The sequence below is a fragment of the Camarhynchus parvulus genome, chromosome 5 (assembly GCF_901933205.1).
Source record: "Camarhynchus parvulus chromosome 5, STF_HiC, whole genome shotgun sequence".
Classification (NCBI taxonomy): Eukaryota; Metazoa; Chordata; class Aves; order Passeriformes; family Thraupidae; genus Camarhynchus; species Camarhynchus parvulus.
In genome coordinates, this window is record NC_044575.1 from 40082342 (window position 1) to 40102015 (window position 19674).

The 19674-nt window shown below is 38.2% G+C and overlaps 1 protein-coding gene across 2 annotated transcripts in view; it reads right to left on the reverse strand.

Moving 5' to 3' along the window:
* SPTLC2 (serine palmitoyltransferase long chain base subunit 2) overlaps window positions 1-19674 on the reverse strand; it is a 74826-nt gene that overhangs the window by 34408 nt on the left and 20744 nt on the right. For both annotated transcript variants that reach the window (XM_030948772.1, XM_030948773.1), the window contains exons 6-9: window positions 16491-16584; window positions 13745-13850; window positions 12695-12914; window positions 10720-10846 (exon numbers count right to left, since the gene is read on the reverse strand). In XM_030948772.1, the coding sequence (XP_030804632.1) occupies window positions 10720-10846; window positions 12695-12914; window positions 13745-13850; window positions 16491-16584 (547 nt within the window). The remainder of the gene's footprint in view (window positions 1-10719; window positions 10847-12694; window positions 12915-13744; window positions 13851-16490; window positions 16585-19674) is intronic.

Sequence of the window (19674 nt, forward strand, 5' to 3'; positions counted from 1 at the left end):
ACCTTGCCAAGTTAATTGAATTGTTGAAAAAAAGTAAGCATTTAAAACCAATTTTTTCTTTTTATTATAATACCACGGGCACTAAAATTTAAAAATCACATCTTTGCTCTTGAAAATCTCAAGAGAAAACATCAGTGAAGAAGAGACAGAACAAAAAAAGACTCGAACCTTTGTAGAGTACCAAAAGGTTGGCAGGTCTTTATGGCAGATTGAAGCCACAGAGAGCAAAAACATCAGGAACACATACAAACACCACACTTCTTTAGAGACTAAGGAATGTGCAAGCTTTGACAAAGCATATTATATTAAGGATGTTTATAATTTACTTCCATGGAGACAGTTCAGTAGCTTTACAACATAGCAACAAAGAGCGTGAACTGTATTTTCCATCTGTTTTGTGCAGACTGGTTTTTTACAATGGAAGTCAGTATCAAAGCTAACTGTTCCTTGGGATTTTAAACAGCAACACAAAGGGGTAAAGAAATCTTTCCCTATGCAGTACAAGAGAAGATACAGGATATAAATGGCTACTAAATATATGCACAAAAATATGTGATGAAGATCTCTTGTTTCAAGCCGGAAGTATTACACATAATGTAGCAGTCACCTAGTTTCAGCTAATATTAATGTATTTATTAATTGTAAAATATCATACAGAGATAAAAAACCTTACAGAACCAGACAGATTATCACCTCCAACTGAACATGTGCAATAAGAACAACAAAGCAGCCCCTTTCCACATTTTAAGAGAACTACAATCAAAAATGGAAAGATATGGTCAGTAGAAAACATGAAATCAGCTTTAGGTTAAGCATGAGGAGAACAAAAAGGACAAACAACACTGTAAGTACTTCTTCCAGAGGAAAACAGAAACACCAGCATTGGAAGTACTCCTTCCATCTCCAAAGTTCATTTACAGCAATAGCACAAAATTTCTTGTGAATCTATCCACGTTAAAACAGATAAAACAAATAACAAAAAGCATCTATTGTACTCATATATTATTAGGACAAGTTCTGCCATTCTGCCACTGTTAGGCTGGAGTTCACCCTATGTCATATGGCATAGCTGTTCTCTCCATGCACAGACCACAGGAAATAGTGCAGAAAATTGTATTTATTTTCCCAGAACACAAAAAAGCTGCAGTGCACACCAGCTTTTCCAAGAAAAAGCACAATGCTTGAGTTTAATAGGTGTGATCTGTACAGACAACACTTTAAAAGAAAACGCACTTGAAACACTCCATGGTACATTACTACTATTATGTTAGAAAAAACAAATGTATGCTGTATGGAATATACAGCCCTTGTGGCGACATGTTAGACTACCCTCAGATCTAAAGGGATGTCATTGAACATTTATACCCTGCATCTAGGAGTTCACATCCTACATCTCTAAGGAGTTCACAATAGTATCCATAGACTGGACAAGATAACCAAGTACTCAGCTTTAGAGCAGTAATTCAGTAGCTCTTCTGACTGAGCTTTATTGCACTAGCTTCCCTATTGAACTCCTGCTAGCTGGTCATAAAAATTAGACTTTTTTTCTTCATTGTTTTTTGAATTTTACATTCAAAAAACCATTAGAAAAGCACAATGCTTTATAATATCCATAGGTCTTAATCTATTCTTCTAAAACTCAAAGCCAGTTCAGCAAAATACAGGAATTTGTATGTCACATAAATCACAGGCAATAAGGTAGAATAAGAAACAGTGCAAATTAACTGCAGATGACTAGCAACAGTCTTCTCCCTCATTCCCTGCAGCTGCATTAGCCACATACTGAAGTGTTGCTCTTAAATTTAAAATCAGACAGGAATGCTCAAAGTGCAAGAAACAGTATTCAGCAAAAGTCAGCTGATTGGTCACACTCCATGTCAACACCTTAAACGTTTTTAACAGCACTGCTGCTAAAGCAGCTGGACTAGTGCTCAAGTTCTAGCACAGCAAGGCTTGTCATCCGCTGGAAAAGAAACACCAGCCACCTATGGAGTGTCCACCTTTGGTTAGAAATAGCCAGCTTTGGTTAGGAATAATCAGCTTCACCTAGAAAGCAACAAATAGAGCTAGGGCATCCATCGTCTCACCTGGATAGTGAGGTATCCCTGAGGGGGTACCACCTGAGGGATGGGATGTGTCTGACTACTGTATTCTTTGGCAAACTCCTTTGGGAGGTGGCAGCCATAAACACTGAAGTACTATCTTCTGGCCAAACTGAACACAAGGCAGCTCTATCAAGAAATGATGCCAATGAAACAGGCTCCATGAGCTCCAGATAATAATGAGATCCTACACAGAAGCATGCTCTGACAAGTAACTGATACTGTGAGGTACTATGAGAAGTATTTATCTCTCTGTTAGTCTGAAAATCCAGAAAAGCAGCCTGGCAGACAGACTACCTTCTACTATGTCTTTTCGTAGAAGAATCCTTTAAGGGCTAAAGAAAGTAAACTGAATAGTCCTCAATACCTACTTTCATCAGTGGTATTAAATGGGACCTTATGGAATGGAGGACATTAAATTCTGAAGTGCTTTCTGTCCTTCAACAGGACCTCCCAATACAATATTCCTACAGATTTCACCTAACACGAGGCACATTGGGAGAGACAGGATGCTGCAAGTCTGTATGTGCTCTTCACTAATGTGTCCTAAAATTGAGAACTTTCACCAAACAAGTTGGTTTGGTTTATTTGCTTTTCTTTTCAAAAAGAAGCTTTTGTATGAAATCATTGAGAAGGCAGCACCTGAATCTTTCACAGAACATATCTTCATGCATCTTTCTGTGAAGACTTTGATCCATTCAATAAGAGGTCCTTCACAGCATGTCAAGTTTCTCCTTTGATATCCAAGATGCTGCTAGCCAAGTTCAGCTTATGATAAAAACTATAGCCTACAAATTTCCCACCATGTCAGAGTTGCCCACATCTGTCTGTATATCTGTTATATAGCCATACTTGTCCTAAAGTGTGCTCTCAGATTTACCCTAAAACTCTGCAATGATTTCAACAGCAAGGGTATTGAGCTTTCCCATGTCAGTAAGTTGTATTTGGCAAGAAGCTTCTGGTATCCTGCCACCTGGAACTGCAGTGAGGTGGAAGAGCAGGCTTTGTGCATGAAAAGGCCCAAACCCTGGGGACCTTGTCTCTCCTTTGACATTTACAGACTTGTTTTTCCTGAACAGCTCTGTTTTCCAAGGATCCTGGAAAGATCAAAGCTGTGCATATAAAACCCACAATTGCTAAAAAACCCTCTATGCTGCCACATCCTGAACAAAAAGATAGTCGTCAGGATTATAGCTATAAACCTAGAAAAGACAAGCTGTACTTCAGATTGGAGGTACTGAACATTGTGCTTCCAGCTCCTGGTACAGTTATTCTATAGGAGTGACCCATCTGTTTGTATGGAGTACTCAGTTCTAGAGATGCTAGTTGCAGGAAAAATGAGTTCTCCACTGCCCATTTAGAGCCTGAGTTTGCCAACACACTTCTATGATACAACATTAAGCTGACCAGCTGGAAGGCATGCTTGAAAGTCTTAAAAAGCTTCAGAAGTATTGTACTGGCGCCTTTTTTCTTCTTTTTTTTTGCAATCCCAGCATCCATGGACAAACAGTTAAGAAATCTGTGGAGCTGCTAGCCAACACGAATTTGAGAAGCATGCATACTCTGTAACACATTTTCCCCCATGTAGGCAGTATTGTAACCACAACTTTTCCACTATGCAACAATTAGGCAATAACCTGAGCATTAACAGAAGCTTAGCTTCTTGTGGCAGAAAGAAGCCCTACAGGTTGGTTTATCCTGTCCTTGACAAGTCATTTGTCTTGAACTAAACCCCAATACCGAAATCAAGAATCCGCTCAATCTTATTTAAAGTAATCTCAAATCTCTCCTCTGGCCATATGCTCTTAAAACACATTAATTGGCATGCAGGTTTTTCAGACAGCTTCTTCCTTTAAAAATTAAATCTGTACTATCTAAGAAAGTTTATTCATTCTGAAACATTAACAAACATCTGCACTCTAGCAGGACAAAAGTACACACTGTAGATTGTCAAGATTGTCTGTGTTTGGGAATTCGTGGTAGGTCAACTGCATTGATGTGAAATAGCAGGAGTTGACCTTGTGCCAAACATATTTTCCATCAGAACCCACTAAAGTAGGCATGGACAGTAAGCCAGCTGGCCTGCAAGTCCCATATAGCCTAACACAACCCACAGAAAGGCTTCATTACTGACTACTGCCTGTTTCCAAAGAAGATAGAAACAATTCTACTATATAGTCTTCCTACAAGTCTCTGCACTGCAGACACTATTGCAGAACTGCAATTATTATTTTTTCTATGTAGAAAATTGGTGCAGCTGCCAGGACTGATGATAGGAGGCAGTGCTTCTGTGGGTCATTCAGGTATTTTCTAAAAACTGCTCCAGTAAATCATGTACCACATCAGGAACCATGAACTCTATTCCACACTAATCCAGAGAAAGAGTGCACATCATCTCCAGTGTGGCTACTGCTGTTGAAATGCTTAACCTTAATGCTTAATTTAGAAGCATTTTAGTTGTGCTGTTGCAAACAATATATACTATATATACTAGTAACCTGCTACCAGTATTTTCTCCTTTTCCTGTATGAACAGCACACCAGCATTCTGTAGAAACCTGGCATCTTATATGTTATTGAGAGTAAAAAGTGAGACACACATTTTAAATCAAATATAACATAAGAAATTAAGAAAAATTAAATTACTTCAACAAAATAACATTTCTAGTCGTATTTCTACTGTGACAGAACAGTGTTTAGTGTATGAAGACACAGGATGATTGCTCCTACCATAAAGAAATAGAAGGAACCAGAATGTTACAAGAACAAAGCAGGTGTACACTTATAAAGGTCTATAAGCTCTATACAAACACTACAATGTTGAATAAAACCCAAAAGAAGAGGCACTGAAGAATTCTCATATTTCAATGTACAACACAAAGGGTACAACTCTGCTAATGTCTGTAAACACTCTTCAAAGCATCAAAGGCTGAAAGATTTCTCCTACACAGTCCAGGTTAAAGCAGTTTTTCTGGAAGCTTGCCATGCTCTGTGGGAGGGAGATAGGGGTGCAGCAACAAGCTGGATTTAAAAGATCCTCAGCTGGAAGTACAAATACAGAGAATGATGTTTAAAACTGTTAGACCCCTGGAGAGAAGCAGGAAACTCTCTTTATGACCCCCAGAGTATTTGTTTTTCCAACAGTTTCCCAGCTCAGCTTGAGATTCTCAAGGGCAGCAACAAAAAAAAAATCACTTTGCTCAAATTAGTTTTGACTGGTCCCCAGGTTCCCAAGGTGATAATTTAACACCTCATTAACAAGTGCATTATTGGAGGAAATTCAAATGAACAGATTTTAATGATAATTGAATGTTTTCAGCCTCAGACTGCAGAAGAAGTATTTCCCCCTTGGAGTACAACAGCAGTCACTGCTTCCATTTGTGGACTGACTGCTGGCAATGAATGGCAAAGTATTGACTTCATTTATAAGCTACTTAAAATTCAATTCCAGGTGCTGAAACACGGGCTATTCCTTCATTACTGCTAATGTCTGTACTGGAATATAATTCTGGTTTGTCTTTGGAAAGAAAAAGGTAATGTTACAAAATGTCCAACTTCAAGAAATCTACTGATTAGGCAGATGATTGAACTGCTGAGGTCCTATCTTCATTTGAGGACCTGATTGACCACATGGAAGTTAAAGTACTAATTGCAGTCTTTTCTCCTCCAGAATTTAAGCAGACCATCTAAGCTTAGTTTGGTTTGTTTTTTTTTTCCCCAGCATGCTTCTCCCTGGACATATTAACAGTATAACAATGGTCCTGAATTCTGAACAGCTCAGTTATGCTCAATTCTCTGCCAAGACAGCTGTACATTCTTATTATTCTGGTTATAATTGGTTTAACTGCTTTCTCTGATTTAACTCACTCAATATTGTTGCACATAGCAATGGCAAGAGTAGAATTTTTTTAAAATGTTTTCACTGATGAGATGGAATAAATTACTGGCTCTTCACAACTGAGACGCTGAGACAAATCTCAGTCTGACTGTGCTGCTAACTGACTGACCAGCCTTCAAAGAGCAGTTATTTGTTTCCAATAGTTTAGCAGCTGGGATGGCCAATGCAACTGCTACCTCCACTGAACTATACTGGGTAATAATCCTTCATTTCTATACAGTGCTAAGGCAACATTCAGTTAAATTTAAGAGTCATCTTGGGCAAGGTCTATCCACAACTTATTTTATACATGCTGTGTATGGCTCTACGATTAGGTGTGGGATATTTGCCTCCTAACATTCACAGGGAAGTCAGTCAAACTTGTTACAAATGTCAAAAGTTATAATTACTATTACTGAGTTAAGGTCTGTGGAAAGAAATAGCTCATCTCTTTTACAAGCCATTAGTACTGCCAGCTTTAGTTGAAACTTAAACTACACCTGGATTTAAGGTTCATCTTCAGTTTTCAATACATAGGAGAGCAAACTAAGTTTCACCTCTGAGGTGCTTAACCAGTCCCTAGACTGGTTTCACTTTGCATGTTTTGATTTGCCTGTATCTCACTTGGGTTACTTATGATTTTCTTCCACTTCCCCCAGGAGTGTTATCAGGGCAACAAACAGGCTGGGTCCTGAACAGCTACAAGGCTAACAGAACTCCAGTTGTACAGGATGCATCACTGGCTCTTATGTAAATAACAGAAAGGAGGCAGCTGGATTCCCAGTCCTAGTGAAATTGCAGCGGCAAAAAAATCTAGCTTTCAACTCAAACCAAATCATTGATGCTGAAAAATTCACCAAGACAGGTCAAATACTTAACATCATAAATCATAACAATGTCTCATTTACCATGACAAGAACCAAGCTGTCTCATTTTCCCTACAGTCAATTTAAATAACAGCAACAATCAAGTGGCTTTATGCTACAGCTTTCCAGAACTCCATTCCAAGAATCAATTTGTCATCTTTGTGTATGTATACTATGACCTTGAAAAGTCTGCTTATTGTGTCTTTTTATTATCATTGTTTAAAAAGCTCCTTTATCTACAAAACTATCTGACATTCATTCATTTTGTGGCTGAACACAGCAAGAGCAACATTCACCAAACTGCTGACCAGCATCTGCAACACTTTCTCAATAAAGTTTTCAACCGTAGAGACTTTGAACTGGAAAACAGTTCAAAAAGTTTGTTTGTGTAGAAAGAAGACTTCTCCATCTCTCCTCATGCTCACCTTGCTCCACTATATATATTAAAGTCAAATGTGATGATATACAAGATATTTGTGTACATTGTCACCTGAGTTCTCTGAAGAGAGTCTATATGCTCAAGGGGCTCAACACTCTTGAGGATGACTGTTCCTTTGAAGAAATTCTCAAAGGAATCACAGATCAAGTATGTCTTGTCTTAGACCCCATGATGGTCTTCCAGCAAATTACAGTACAAGACAAGTAATGCAAAGTAAAATAGGACAGAGTATTGATCTGGTAATGTAGAGGAGCTGCAGTACTGGAAGAACCCATAGAGGAATCCACCACTACCAAAAACCCATTATTGCTTTAGCTGTTAGCATAGTTTTTGCAATCTGGATGAGGGAACAAGTAATATATTAATATATAATTCTACTGCTGACACTGTCTTCAGTGTGATTGAAGTCTGCTAGTCACTTACATGCATACACCTTACAAAGAATGAACAGATTAATTTGAGTAGAAATCAAGACACAAGAAAACTACTGTGCCAACTAAGGCAGCACATCTGCACATAAGCACATGTCCTACATTCTCTGCAGAGAAGCTTTTCATAGCATCTCTGTTTTGTCTGTGCTGCCTCTTACCAATATCCTATTTAGTCACTGGCAACTTGCTGGAAAAATCTGAAAGGAGACATTCACTTTTTTAGTTATGTAAAGTTTTAGTAATTACAACACCTTATATATTTTAAGTTTGGAGTCTTCAGATGCTTCTTTAGATTTAGAAATAAATGAGACAATTAACATATCCTTGCAAAATTATTTACAAAACCCCTTTTATTTTCAAAAACTACTTGGTTCCTCAGCTACAGACTATCTCAATCTGACATGACAATTTCCACAAAGATTTGATGACATGGAGGACAGCAGGTTTTACAAATAGCATGTGGTAAACAGAAGCAGGCAGACAAAGAAGCCACAAAGGCTCTTTTCAAGAAAGCACTCTTGAAGCTATTAAAAGATTTAGCTGTGGTCCAAAGCAAAGTTGGGAGCTAGCCATCTACTGTTGGGATTCCAGCTCCAACTCCTGAGCTGCTGTAAAACCATTGCCCTATCTCAATTTCCTTAACCGATTCATTCAGCTTGACTAACTTAAAAGCAATGAAACTTTTGTAGTACACATTCAATTCAGAGGGGCTTGCCAGTGACCCTGTTTAACACTATTTCTCCACTTGTCTTTCACAGTTAACAACTATTACCAGAACCCATCTACACCTTATTTGTTCATAGTCAAACCAGCTGCAGGCAGTGGTCCTCCAGAGCCCCACTTGTAATTCCACAGAATCCAAACACAAGTTTTTCAGCCAAAGCCCTTAAACAAAGAAAAAATTTTGTCATCCTATCACTAATCAGCTGCTTAGTTCACCCAACTGAACTTTTGCCAACTTCATCCACATAAAATGTCTACAAAGTAATATTATCTTTAAAGCCTTAAGGCAATTTTAAAAATGCATGACTGGGAAACAGCACACAGCAGAAAATAAATAGAAAAGCATTTTCATGCAGAAATCATCCTGTGAGGTGCTTATCTTAACTCAAAGTTGACTTAAATGCTTAAAAAGCCAGTTAGCACTTTCACAAGACCTGCAGCTGAGAAATCCTTTGAGATTTGACAGGGTTCTGGCTATCCAGCTGTCATACCCATCACTAATGAAAAGTGCTAAAGCTTATATAGAAAGTGGACATACAGAAACTTCTTGGAAATGAGACACCTATCAAAAACCAAAACCACTCATTTTCTTGTTAGAATGCCTAGGAATTCTGGTACTTCTTGGCACCAAATTAACAGGATGTAGCTCAACATGCATTTTAAGCAACATGAGAACAGAAACGATCTTTTGAGTTTATTTTTTGGCCATATTGGTTCCTAATCTGGTTTGCTGGTATAATGGATCTTGCCGGTATAATGACAGGGGAACAGTGTGGAATAGAAGTTACTTCCATTCTCCTGGAATGGAAGTAACAAATTGAACAAATACCACACAGCAGCCTCAGAAAGAGACAAAAATGCCTGAGTTTAAATACTGCAAACAGAAAACAGTTACATATTCCTTGCTTCCTGCTTCATTAAGCAAAACAGATACTGGAAGAAACCCAAAACAAGCAATGCCTAAGCAGACCACAGATTGTTGGCAAATCACCAGCTATAAAAACCTCAAACTTTTAAGACTACAGGAAGACAACTTTTTGTGTAGTATGAAGCTTGCTTAATACCTGTACTGGAGAGCAGGGAGTCAACTCCTGTAGCTTGGTACAGGTCTCTCCCACGGACCACTCAGAAGCACTCAAAGCTAGCACAGACACAGGCTGCTGCCCAGCTGTACTTGCCTCACTGATGATGTCTGCTGAGCAACCACCTACACACACTGCTGGCCCTTGAGTCTGTTCTCAGATAATACAAGCAAGCCAAATGAAAACTGTTATAACAGGAAAATTCTCAAGTCATATCTCCAGTGAGCTTTTCCACTGTAAGTTATCAAACAGGTTGGTTAGTCAGATGCAACATGTTCAAAAGCCAATTCACTTCTTCAGCATACACCACCACCACCTCGTGGCCAGATGCCTCAAGCCCTAAGAATTCAACATATACTGCAGTTAGAATTCTAAGAGCCTCCAAACTAAATGCCACCAACAGATCCTCAATAAACTACATCAGCATCCTGTGTCAGCTGCTCACAACTTTTTAATTACCCGTGAAGAGGGGAAAGTAACTTACATGCAAACTGTACCATTTCAGCTTCAAGGCAGCTTTAAGGGGCTACTTACTTCATGCTGTAGCTGGAGGAGGCTGCTACCCATAGGCAAATGAGACACAAGAATCTGTCATTATGACTTTGAATGCCCAGAGAGTAGTACAAATTTTCCCTTTTTTACTTCTATAATGAAACAGGAAAACTAAGACAATAAAGACAAATATGCTGAATTTCTTCTCCTAGTCCATTAAGTTCACTGATTTTGAAAAATGCCTCCAGCTCCCCAAGTAAAAAGGGATTTCGGAAACATTTCCACATTCACTTTAATTGAAATGAAAATTGAAAGCACTGTCCCTGCAATAAACCAGCACACAACTATAAAAGATACAACATCAAAATACTCTGAAAGCAATGTTTAAAGTGGGGCAAATAACAAAGGACAGACAATGGAAAGAAAAAGAAGGTAGCTAGAATAGCTTGGCAGAAAACAAAAATCAGTACAAGAAAATAGTGTGTCTTAGGCAAGACTAAGATGACTTGCCTCTTGCTGAAAACTCTTTATGCTGTTATTAGGCCGATCTGCCAAGCAATTGTAAACTGGTTTATTGACCCAGAAACTTCAACTGCAGAATTACTAATGGATAATTATGAAAGTGTCCACTGAATGTGTTATCTGTCAAAGTGATAGAGGCTCTTTCTGGCTTCTCCTTTCTACATGCTTACTGCTAGAAAGACTCACCAATAGTTGTACCATCTTCACCCATAATGCACTTCACAGAGGTGATGATTTGCTCCACAACAGGAGGTGACATTGATGTTGCATACGCAGCACTGTGAGAATATGTCCTGAGGTAATCAATCAGTTCCTAGCAAAACACAAGAGGCATCAGACTTAGCCTTCCCAGCACTCAGAGAAATACTTCTGTCATATCTTCAATCGCAATAAAACAGGGCACCACAAAAAGCCTCTTTCAGAATGCCCCATTAGAGAACAAGTATCTCAAGGATTAATTTTACAGTACAAGGAACAGCAGGGACATGACAACTCGTAACAATGTCACAGTGCAGGAACGTGTGTTGATCAGAGACAAATGTCTATGACAGACTTGTTTAGCTAACACCATCAACAGTGGATTGCAACAAAGGTTTGCATTATGCTTGCATTACTTGAGCTGTGCCCAGGGTGAGTTTCCAAAGTCTTTATTATTACAGTGTGAATATAAAGAAAATAAAATAGTGGGGGAGCAGGATCCATAGGTGTTTACGGATCATGCTCAATATACTTTTTTCCCCACAAAAAACACCAAACAAAGGAACAGATCACAAAATCTCTCTTGTTCATCAGCACAATATAAATAAAGCAGTAGGTATCATTTGAGAATGCACAAACCTCAGCCTAATCCTTCTGCATTTCCCACTTAAACACATCCTATTTCTCTTAGAAGGCAAAAGCAGCTCATATAGGAACAAAGGACCAACACACCTTACATCTAGGCTGCTTGTTAACTGTACCAAAACCATGCTAAAATATAAACATCAGTATGAATGCCAGGAGAGATTCTGTCTTTTGCTAACATAAAATGAATAATGACAGCTCTGTAGCTATCACAAGCTGCAAAGGTATCATAAAAACCTCTGGAAGCGTTCTGCCGCCATCTGCTTAGGGTCAGAGTTGAAGGGAAGGATGTCATAAAGGGACTTTGAAATAAACTAGGTAAGAAGATTTAAAGCCTCTTATCTATGAAGCAATCCCTCAATCAGTAGCTAAAACAGTTGCAAAGGCCTCTTAGCTTCTTTACCTTATGCCATGGAGTCAATCCCACTAGCTCACTACCTTTGGAAAAAGATTTATATGATTTTTTTTTTGGGGAAGTTGCTGAAGTAATTTTAATCTAACTGTAGTAAACACCCTCCAAAGAATATCTCCAAGTTCCATCTCCACTTATGGGTGGAAGTAATTATCACAATTAATACATAAAAAATTATTGTCCTGGTAGGAAAATGGTAAATTTTACCCTCCAATAAAGCTTAGAAGCCTGATCTGTGAGATCAGACGTTTTATGATATGAGAAAGGTGACACAGAGAATTGTCTACACCATCCCTCTGAGAATTAGAGGTAGGCAAGTGCAACACTTTCTAGCTGTATTTTCCAATAGAAGGAGACAGTAGCCAAAAAAATATCCCCAAAACCCTCAAAACCTCAAACAAATAAAATGCCAAAACAAAGAAACAAAAACCAAAACAATCAACCAGCCAAAAAAGAAAAAGGGAAAAAGAGTCATTTCAGAAAGCAAACTGCTTGTGCCCAGGGGAAATCAATTCTACCAGACTAACCTAAGAGGATTTTCCTCCAAACGGGTTGAAAAACTTAAGCTTTTTGCATTTTTCCTTCAAATCTCATTAAAAGTAACATTAAGAAGTCCCTGCTTGCTGGCTCCTAGCCCTTCCTAGAAAGGTATTGCATCACTACTGTACATTCTGCAAACTCAGATCATTACTGACCATGTGAAAACTACACAATTATGAGGTATTTTACTAGACTAGACTCTTCTGCATTGTAGACTTCCACAGTATTAGACAGCATGTAAAATCATGAAACAAATGGACAACAGGATACTTGAGGAATAAATTAAATTTCAAATGCTTAACCAAGAATTCCACCACCTGCCTGAAATGGACTTTACCACCAGCCATGATATTCCCAGCTTTTTACCTTCTTGCCCGCAATGTATCCTCCTGCAGCTCCAAAGCTTTTCGTGAATGTTCCCATCATAACATCCACATCTTCAGGATTGAGTCCAAAATAATCCACTACACCCCGGCCACTGGGACCCAGGGCACCTATACTATGAGCTTCATCAAGGTACAGATAGGATTTGTACTTCTTCTTAAGGGCAATCACTTCGGGCAAACGGACTATGGATCCCTCCATACTGTTGAGAAACAAAAATTCAGTATAAGTTGATTTAATTGTTGGGACCACCTCATACAGACTAAAATCACTCAGCTTTCATTTCTTCACTCTTTCAGTAATTACAAACACTTAAAATATGCTAGACCTATCACAGTCTGCAGAGATGCACCTCTCCTCCCTGCACCTTGGGGCCCAGATCTCTCCTTTCTACCTGTTCAGCGTCTCTGGGATGCTGACACACAGACTAAACAGTAGCAGCAACAGGAAGTTAGGGCACAGGAATGTGTTCAGTATTAATTAATTTATAAAATTATCTCAGTTTTACTTCCACTCTAATGTCAGTACTCTCACTTGACATCTACTTACCTGATGTTTCTAAGAACTGACTAGGCTTTCATTAGTAACACTCCAAAACACCACACACTTTGTACTGAAAGTCACTAGGATTTAAATGTCTAACACAGCTATGCCTATTGCTCCTACTCACTCTTAGCAAAAAAATTAAATTTGTACAATTCTGTTCACACTAGCATAATCTAGTAAGCACAGAAAGAATGGAATGGACAAGCAACTTAAGACCTCAGCTCTGATATAAGTAATCAGTTTTGGTTAATTTCTACAATGCAATCAGGATGTGGGAAACATTGTGATAGCACCAGCTGCAGCTACAGTTCTAGCAACAGAAAGCCCAGGATGTGAGACATACACAGTGTAATGTAATTAACAGATGAGACTAATGAAATAACTATGAAGTGACAATATTCATAGTTTGATTTGGCAAAGAAACCCAAGCACTAAGCATTTAGATCTCATGTGGAGGGTCTTAGGATTATAAAGAATAGTTTGTACCTGTATATTCCTTCCACCAAGATAAGAATTTTTTTCCAGGGCCTCCGTGTACGAGGTTGCCCATGCACAATAGCATCTTTGAGCAGCTTCTCCAGGCTTTGCATATCTGCACCAGAAATTACTGTTAAATTGTACCAAAACAGCTACTAGCTTGAACTTTGACATGACTAGACAGCAATATTCCAAAAAGGCACCAATTGCTCCAGCATGGAGGACAGACCATATACAAGGCAATAAGCACAGGCTTCATCTCCCTACAGGACCATGGATGAAACTGAAAGGAATAAGTGACTGTGTGAACTCCAAGGAAGAATTTCATAATTCTAAACTAAAAGCACAAATTAGAGCATTAGGCACAAACAAAGAAGGGGGGAATAAAAAAAGGAAGTTATCTCATTCTGATGAAAAGAGAAGGCAATTTAGTAGTACAAATGTCCTTATGGATAGAAATAATTCAGAACAGAAAAACAGAACAGAGCTAGAACACAACAAGTGTTCAAGGATAATGAATTAAAGATAAGAAGAAGATAGACCAAAGTGCAGGAAAATGAGCAAGGCAAGTGTACTTTTTATTTCTTTGTTTAAAATTGAAGGGATTGGAAGTGGGAACAGGAAGCCTCTAAAGCAAAGGAGAAAAGGCAAAAAAGAGAACCACCAGTGCAGGAAAAAGGACAATGTTCAGCATATCAGAAACTAGACAGATGAAACTGTTAGTAGAAACATATTCTGAAATCTTACAAGGTTTGATTACAAACACTTGATGGTCATCCTTAGAGACCTAACTAATGTGAACAAATACATAGAAGTGGAACCAGTCCTGAAAAAAATCTTCAAGGAAAGGAGTGAAAATGGGATTAATCAAAGCATAAAAGCCAAGTGCTGAGCAAGAGATAGATATAAACACTAGGGTGTGAAAAAGAGAACAAATTAATCATGGAAAGAGAACTGGTAGACTAGTGCAGTTGTAGCAGCAAGAGGAGCTTGTGAACTAGATCTAGACTAAAACTAAACAGCACAGTAGGTCAGTTAATGTACTGTTAAAAGACAGCTAAGGTTCAGAAAGTCAATGATGAAGAAATCTGCAGTGTAGTCCCTGTCTCAACAGGTGTCTCAATGAAGGAAAGACAAGGTTAGTGCAATTAGAGAGAACAATGGAAAATAAACTTCTACTGTAATTTTTCAAGAAGGAGGGGAAGATGAGTCTGAGCTTAATGAAAAGAACAAACCACAGAATAAGGTGGGGAAAAAATAAAAACATTGAACAAGGAATTTAAGGGGAAGCTTTAATTCCCCCCCAATTTCTAAAAATCTGATTATGAACGAAGCCATTAACATCTTAAGAAAATCACATTAAAAAGGCAGCATAGAGTATAACAAGTGTAGGACTGAGAACACATACAAAAATATGAACTGAACATCATCTTGACAGGCCAAGACCATTGTTTGCATTTTGCCTTGATTCTAATATGCCACTACCTTCTCTTCCACAAAAACCCACCATCTAAAATGTTTCTAGAATATCCCACAATTTCACCAGGGGAAAGCACATTCCCACAAATCATCTGTTGTAGCCATTCCCACAAATCATCTATTTTTCATCACAGCAGCTTCTAAGTCCTTCTCCCCATAGCCAGAACTATGTTTGTCACCAATGTTCTTTGAAATTCTGCAACTGATGCAATGTTCAGAAATATGTCCATACAAATGCAAGAAATTGAATGCAAAGCTTTTGTGTTCTTGCTCAGCAACCAAAATTTATGAAGAATTAAAAAGAAAAAATGAATGTTACCAAATGCTCTACTTTTTTGTAAAACAAATTATTCAAATGATAGAAAACAAGAAAGAGTAAGCACAGTAGAGAGAATCCACACTATCAAGTAGGACAAAGAAAGAAACATAATTGCAGTCACTCAAGTTTTGCTGTTACCACTACACACTTCAAAAAGAGCAAAGTCATCACAACCTCAGAGACTGACACTATAAAGAGTATTAGGAGTACCTGAAGAATGAAGGTAGTTCTTAGCAATCAAGAGTAACCACATGCCTCTTTCATCAAGAGTAAGAGAAGGAAATCCTAAGTAGTTTTAACCTGAAAGTTATTATAAATACCTCCTTTGGAGGAAGATGAAACTAGGAAATTTAAAAATCTGTGTATTTTGGAAACAAATATTTAAATACTTAAAGCAAGTAATTAATTGAACTTAATCTATGCTTCATGTCCCAAAAATTCTTTTAGTACTACATTGGGCCAATTCATGACTGTCTAGTTTAGCTAGGACATCTGCAATCACAAGCTTTTGTTACTGTAGGAGCATGTTAGCATCTAGTTCTAAAATTAAACTTTTTTATCCCCCAAACTGTAACCCAGACCACTACAAGATTGCATCATTATGTGACAGACTGTTAGAACAGTCTAACCATGCTGAGCTAGCCAACCACGGCAGAACAAGAAACAATGTTAAAACACCAGCGTCCCCAGCCTTGCCAAAGGGTAGCATGTTCTCCATATGCAGGAGATGTAGGACACAACAGCTTCAGGATAAAAGTGTTAATAGTTGGGACTAAACACATAAAAAAATCTGATTCGGGATGATTCAACTTCCAGTAGCAGCAGTCTTCTGACCTTTTACATAGCTAGCAAGTGATTTCCTTGCATGAAATTGGATTTTCATCTATTAGAAGACAGAAATATTGCATCTGATCTACAGCATCTGCAGAAAAGCAGAGTTCACCACCTGATACTTACTGTTGTGCTTAAAGATTCGAATAGTTGCTCCTGACAGTCTTGCTCCAAGCACTAGTGATGCATGATTCAGTTCATCACTCAGAATCAGACAGCCCTGAATTAGAAGGGGAAAGAGGAATAGATTGAAAAGGTTATGTTTCACAGCCAAGCATGTAAAACCTTTCAGCTCTGAAGCACTTCAAGATCATTTAAGAAAAAAAAAACCAACATAAATGCAGGCAACTTCAACTACTTGCAAATTCCAACTAGTCCAGGCAAGACTGGCTAAGATCCAATCTACAGCCTTAGTATGGCAAGTAAAAATACAGAACTGCTCTTAACTGAAAGAAACACTCAAGTTTCACTTTTCTTGGAAGTCCTGCAGCTTAATCTTGGAATATCTCATGCTGTTAACGAGTACTCATCCTCCTATGCAGTCAGGTAAAACAGGGAGCAGAGCAGCTTGCCACAGTTCACTCAGCAAGTTGACAGTGCTGCTAAGAAACAGGACACCAAACACCTAGGTTAAAGGCCTTCTCAATGCTGTACTATTACTTTCATTAGGAGGCGGGCACTGACTAAACCCAGGTGTAGATGGAGGTAATATACAAGAGACAGAAAGTGGAAAACAGAATTGCATGGTGAACTGGAGAAGTTTTCTGAAGCCATTAAATATGATACTGAATTAATTTGCTTTTTCAAGAAAAGCCCAGAAGATAAATCCTTGGACACACATTAAAACAGGATATGTATGCTTTGAGAACAGTGATGATTACAGGTCAATAACTGATGTGCTGAACATTCTGTCACAGTATTATCACTGTGGGCTACAGGAATGTATGTATATTAGCAGATTAATATATAAGGAAGCGACAATATTTCTAAATAACCTTGGCCCACTCCAATTACTATGCAAACATGCTGCAACTTTAGAAGTGATTTTGCTCAGTTAAATTTATTCTGAGAAAGCATCCAGGACAAGGCTAACAGGAACTGGAGATAACACTACTTGGGCTCTAGAAAAATATGTCAGTGAAGATCAGGCTTGCCACCACATCCTGCAAGGCCCACTGAAGTGAATGCCACATTTTAGTACAGAGTGCTACGTACATGAATTGTGTAATTCACTCCTGAGCACTTAATTTTACAACTCACCTGTATGTGGAAATTAATGTGCTTTCTTACAACCAAAAAAATATCCTTCAAGCATCACTGTTCTAACTCAATTGTAAAGTCTCTCTCCATCCAGAGCTATGATGAAAAGCTCTGTGCTAAAGGAAGTACAGAATAGTGTTATTACCTAGTTATATTATTGATACTTAATCCAAATATATATTTATGATACTTAATCCAAAACAGGCAAGTTTAAGAGTCTAGCTTAGCCTCAAATGGTCTAACAACCTCTGACTAAGTAACCCCCAAAGTCCCATTATCTGTGGTCTAGACTCAGTATACTTGGCAGTGAGTGTACGAGGCATGTGACAACCTGGCTGTGAACAGAGGGTCTCTACTGCTGAAAACCACCAGGAGCAGAAACACCTGATTTTAGTGATGCTTTAACAGTGCTGAAATACAGCTTTGAGTCTACACCAACTATACTTATTTTCAGCATCTGCTTAGTAGAGGCTGCTGTTAACAAGGCATAGTAAAAAAAGATCAACTAAATAATGATGAAGCCTTTGAATTCCTTTTGCTGACTAATACTGATCAAATTATGGCATAGAGATGGATCTAGTCAGACTGTATATGTTGTTATTAAAAGAAGTTTATGTTCCTACTGAATCTAAGTGCTTCAGGATTCCACAGAGCAGAAAAAGAACAGGCAGTCTAGTATATGTGAGCAACTATACTCAGTAGCTTCTTTTTAGCTAATTAAGCAGTAATACAGGAGCCCAGATTAACTTGGAAGATACAATTTTCAACTGTAAAGCTGCTTGGAACACAAGGTAAGTAGGACATGCAAAAAGACACAAACAGTCATTAAAAAAAACAGCCCAAGAGTTTAATCAAGCATGAGAATCTCTGAGCTTTACTGAGGACTATCAAAGCATTGCCAAACAGGTAGTGCACACGCCATTAATTGTGTACTGGGCGGTGCCAAAATTCAGGATTTATGTGTCCTTATTTGCAGACAATGAAGAAATCAAATGTGCAGTGAGAAGCAACTTCAGGCAGCCAAAAAAAACATTTAGTGAACATTCTGAACAGCAAAATGGTTCATCTGACAAGAACTCTCTTCTTTACCAGAGTGCAATTTCTGTTTGGAGTATTCACTTGAGTGTAAGGGCACCTGTATTGTTCTGAGACAAAAGCTTCTTACTACTTTATTTCAAGTGTTCAAGAAACTAAGTGTCCTCATGACTAACCCAGCAGGGATTGCTGTACCATTTATGACAAGAGTTGGTTTACTAGAGTAAGCTGCATAAAAAAGGTATGCTACATGCCTTGAAATTTACTGTTCAGATTCTCTCAATGGTGTAAAACCTGCTGAAGTCCAAAAGTGAAAACTCAGGATCTGAGTAAGGTGCCTCAAGGGTATTCTCATAAGGTATTGAAGATATACAGCAGGCTCCACATAGAAAAAAAGATTGAGTAAGTTTGCAGGAATGAGTCATTTGTAGTGACAACAACGAGCAATCTACTTAAATGTACCTGATTCAGTACGCACCAGTACAGTGTGTACTGAATCTGAAAGGTCTCACAGAAATTATGAATAACTTTTCTGTTGAACATAAAACTGCAGAGATGTGAAAAGACAAAGAACCAAAAAATGCAGGTAAAAGACATTTCAGAAGTAACATATGTTGCTCAGATTCATAGCACTGCAGAAGTATTTGACTCCAGAAAGATTAGATTTGAAGCACTGAATTTCTCTCTAGCATCAGACTCAAAAAAGTTTTTTAATATGCAAAGCATTTGGTATTTAAAACAGACCAAAAGAAAAGGCACATTATGTAGACAGTGCTACTTCCTTGTTAAAAAAAAAAGGAAAAAGGCAAAAAAAAAAAAGCATACAGGAAGACACTGCAGCTAATGCGAAAGAGAATCAAGCACCAGGAAGAAAAGTTGCCAGGAAGAACAAGGCAGCAAATTTATGATCTGTAGATATCAGACATGGAAGATTTAGGAAGTAATCTCAGGAAGTGAAAAAATAAATAAATGAAATAAAAAGAAAATAATTTACTACACAGGGGCAAAGAATTCC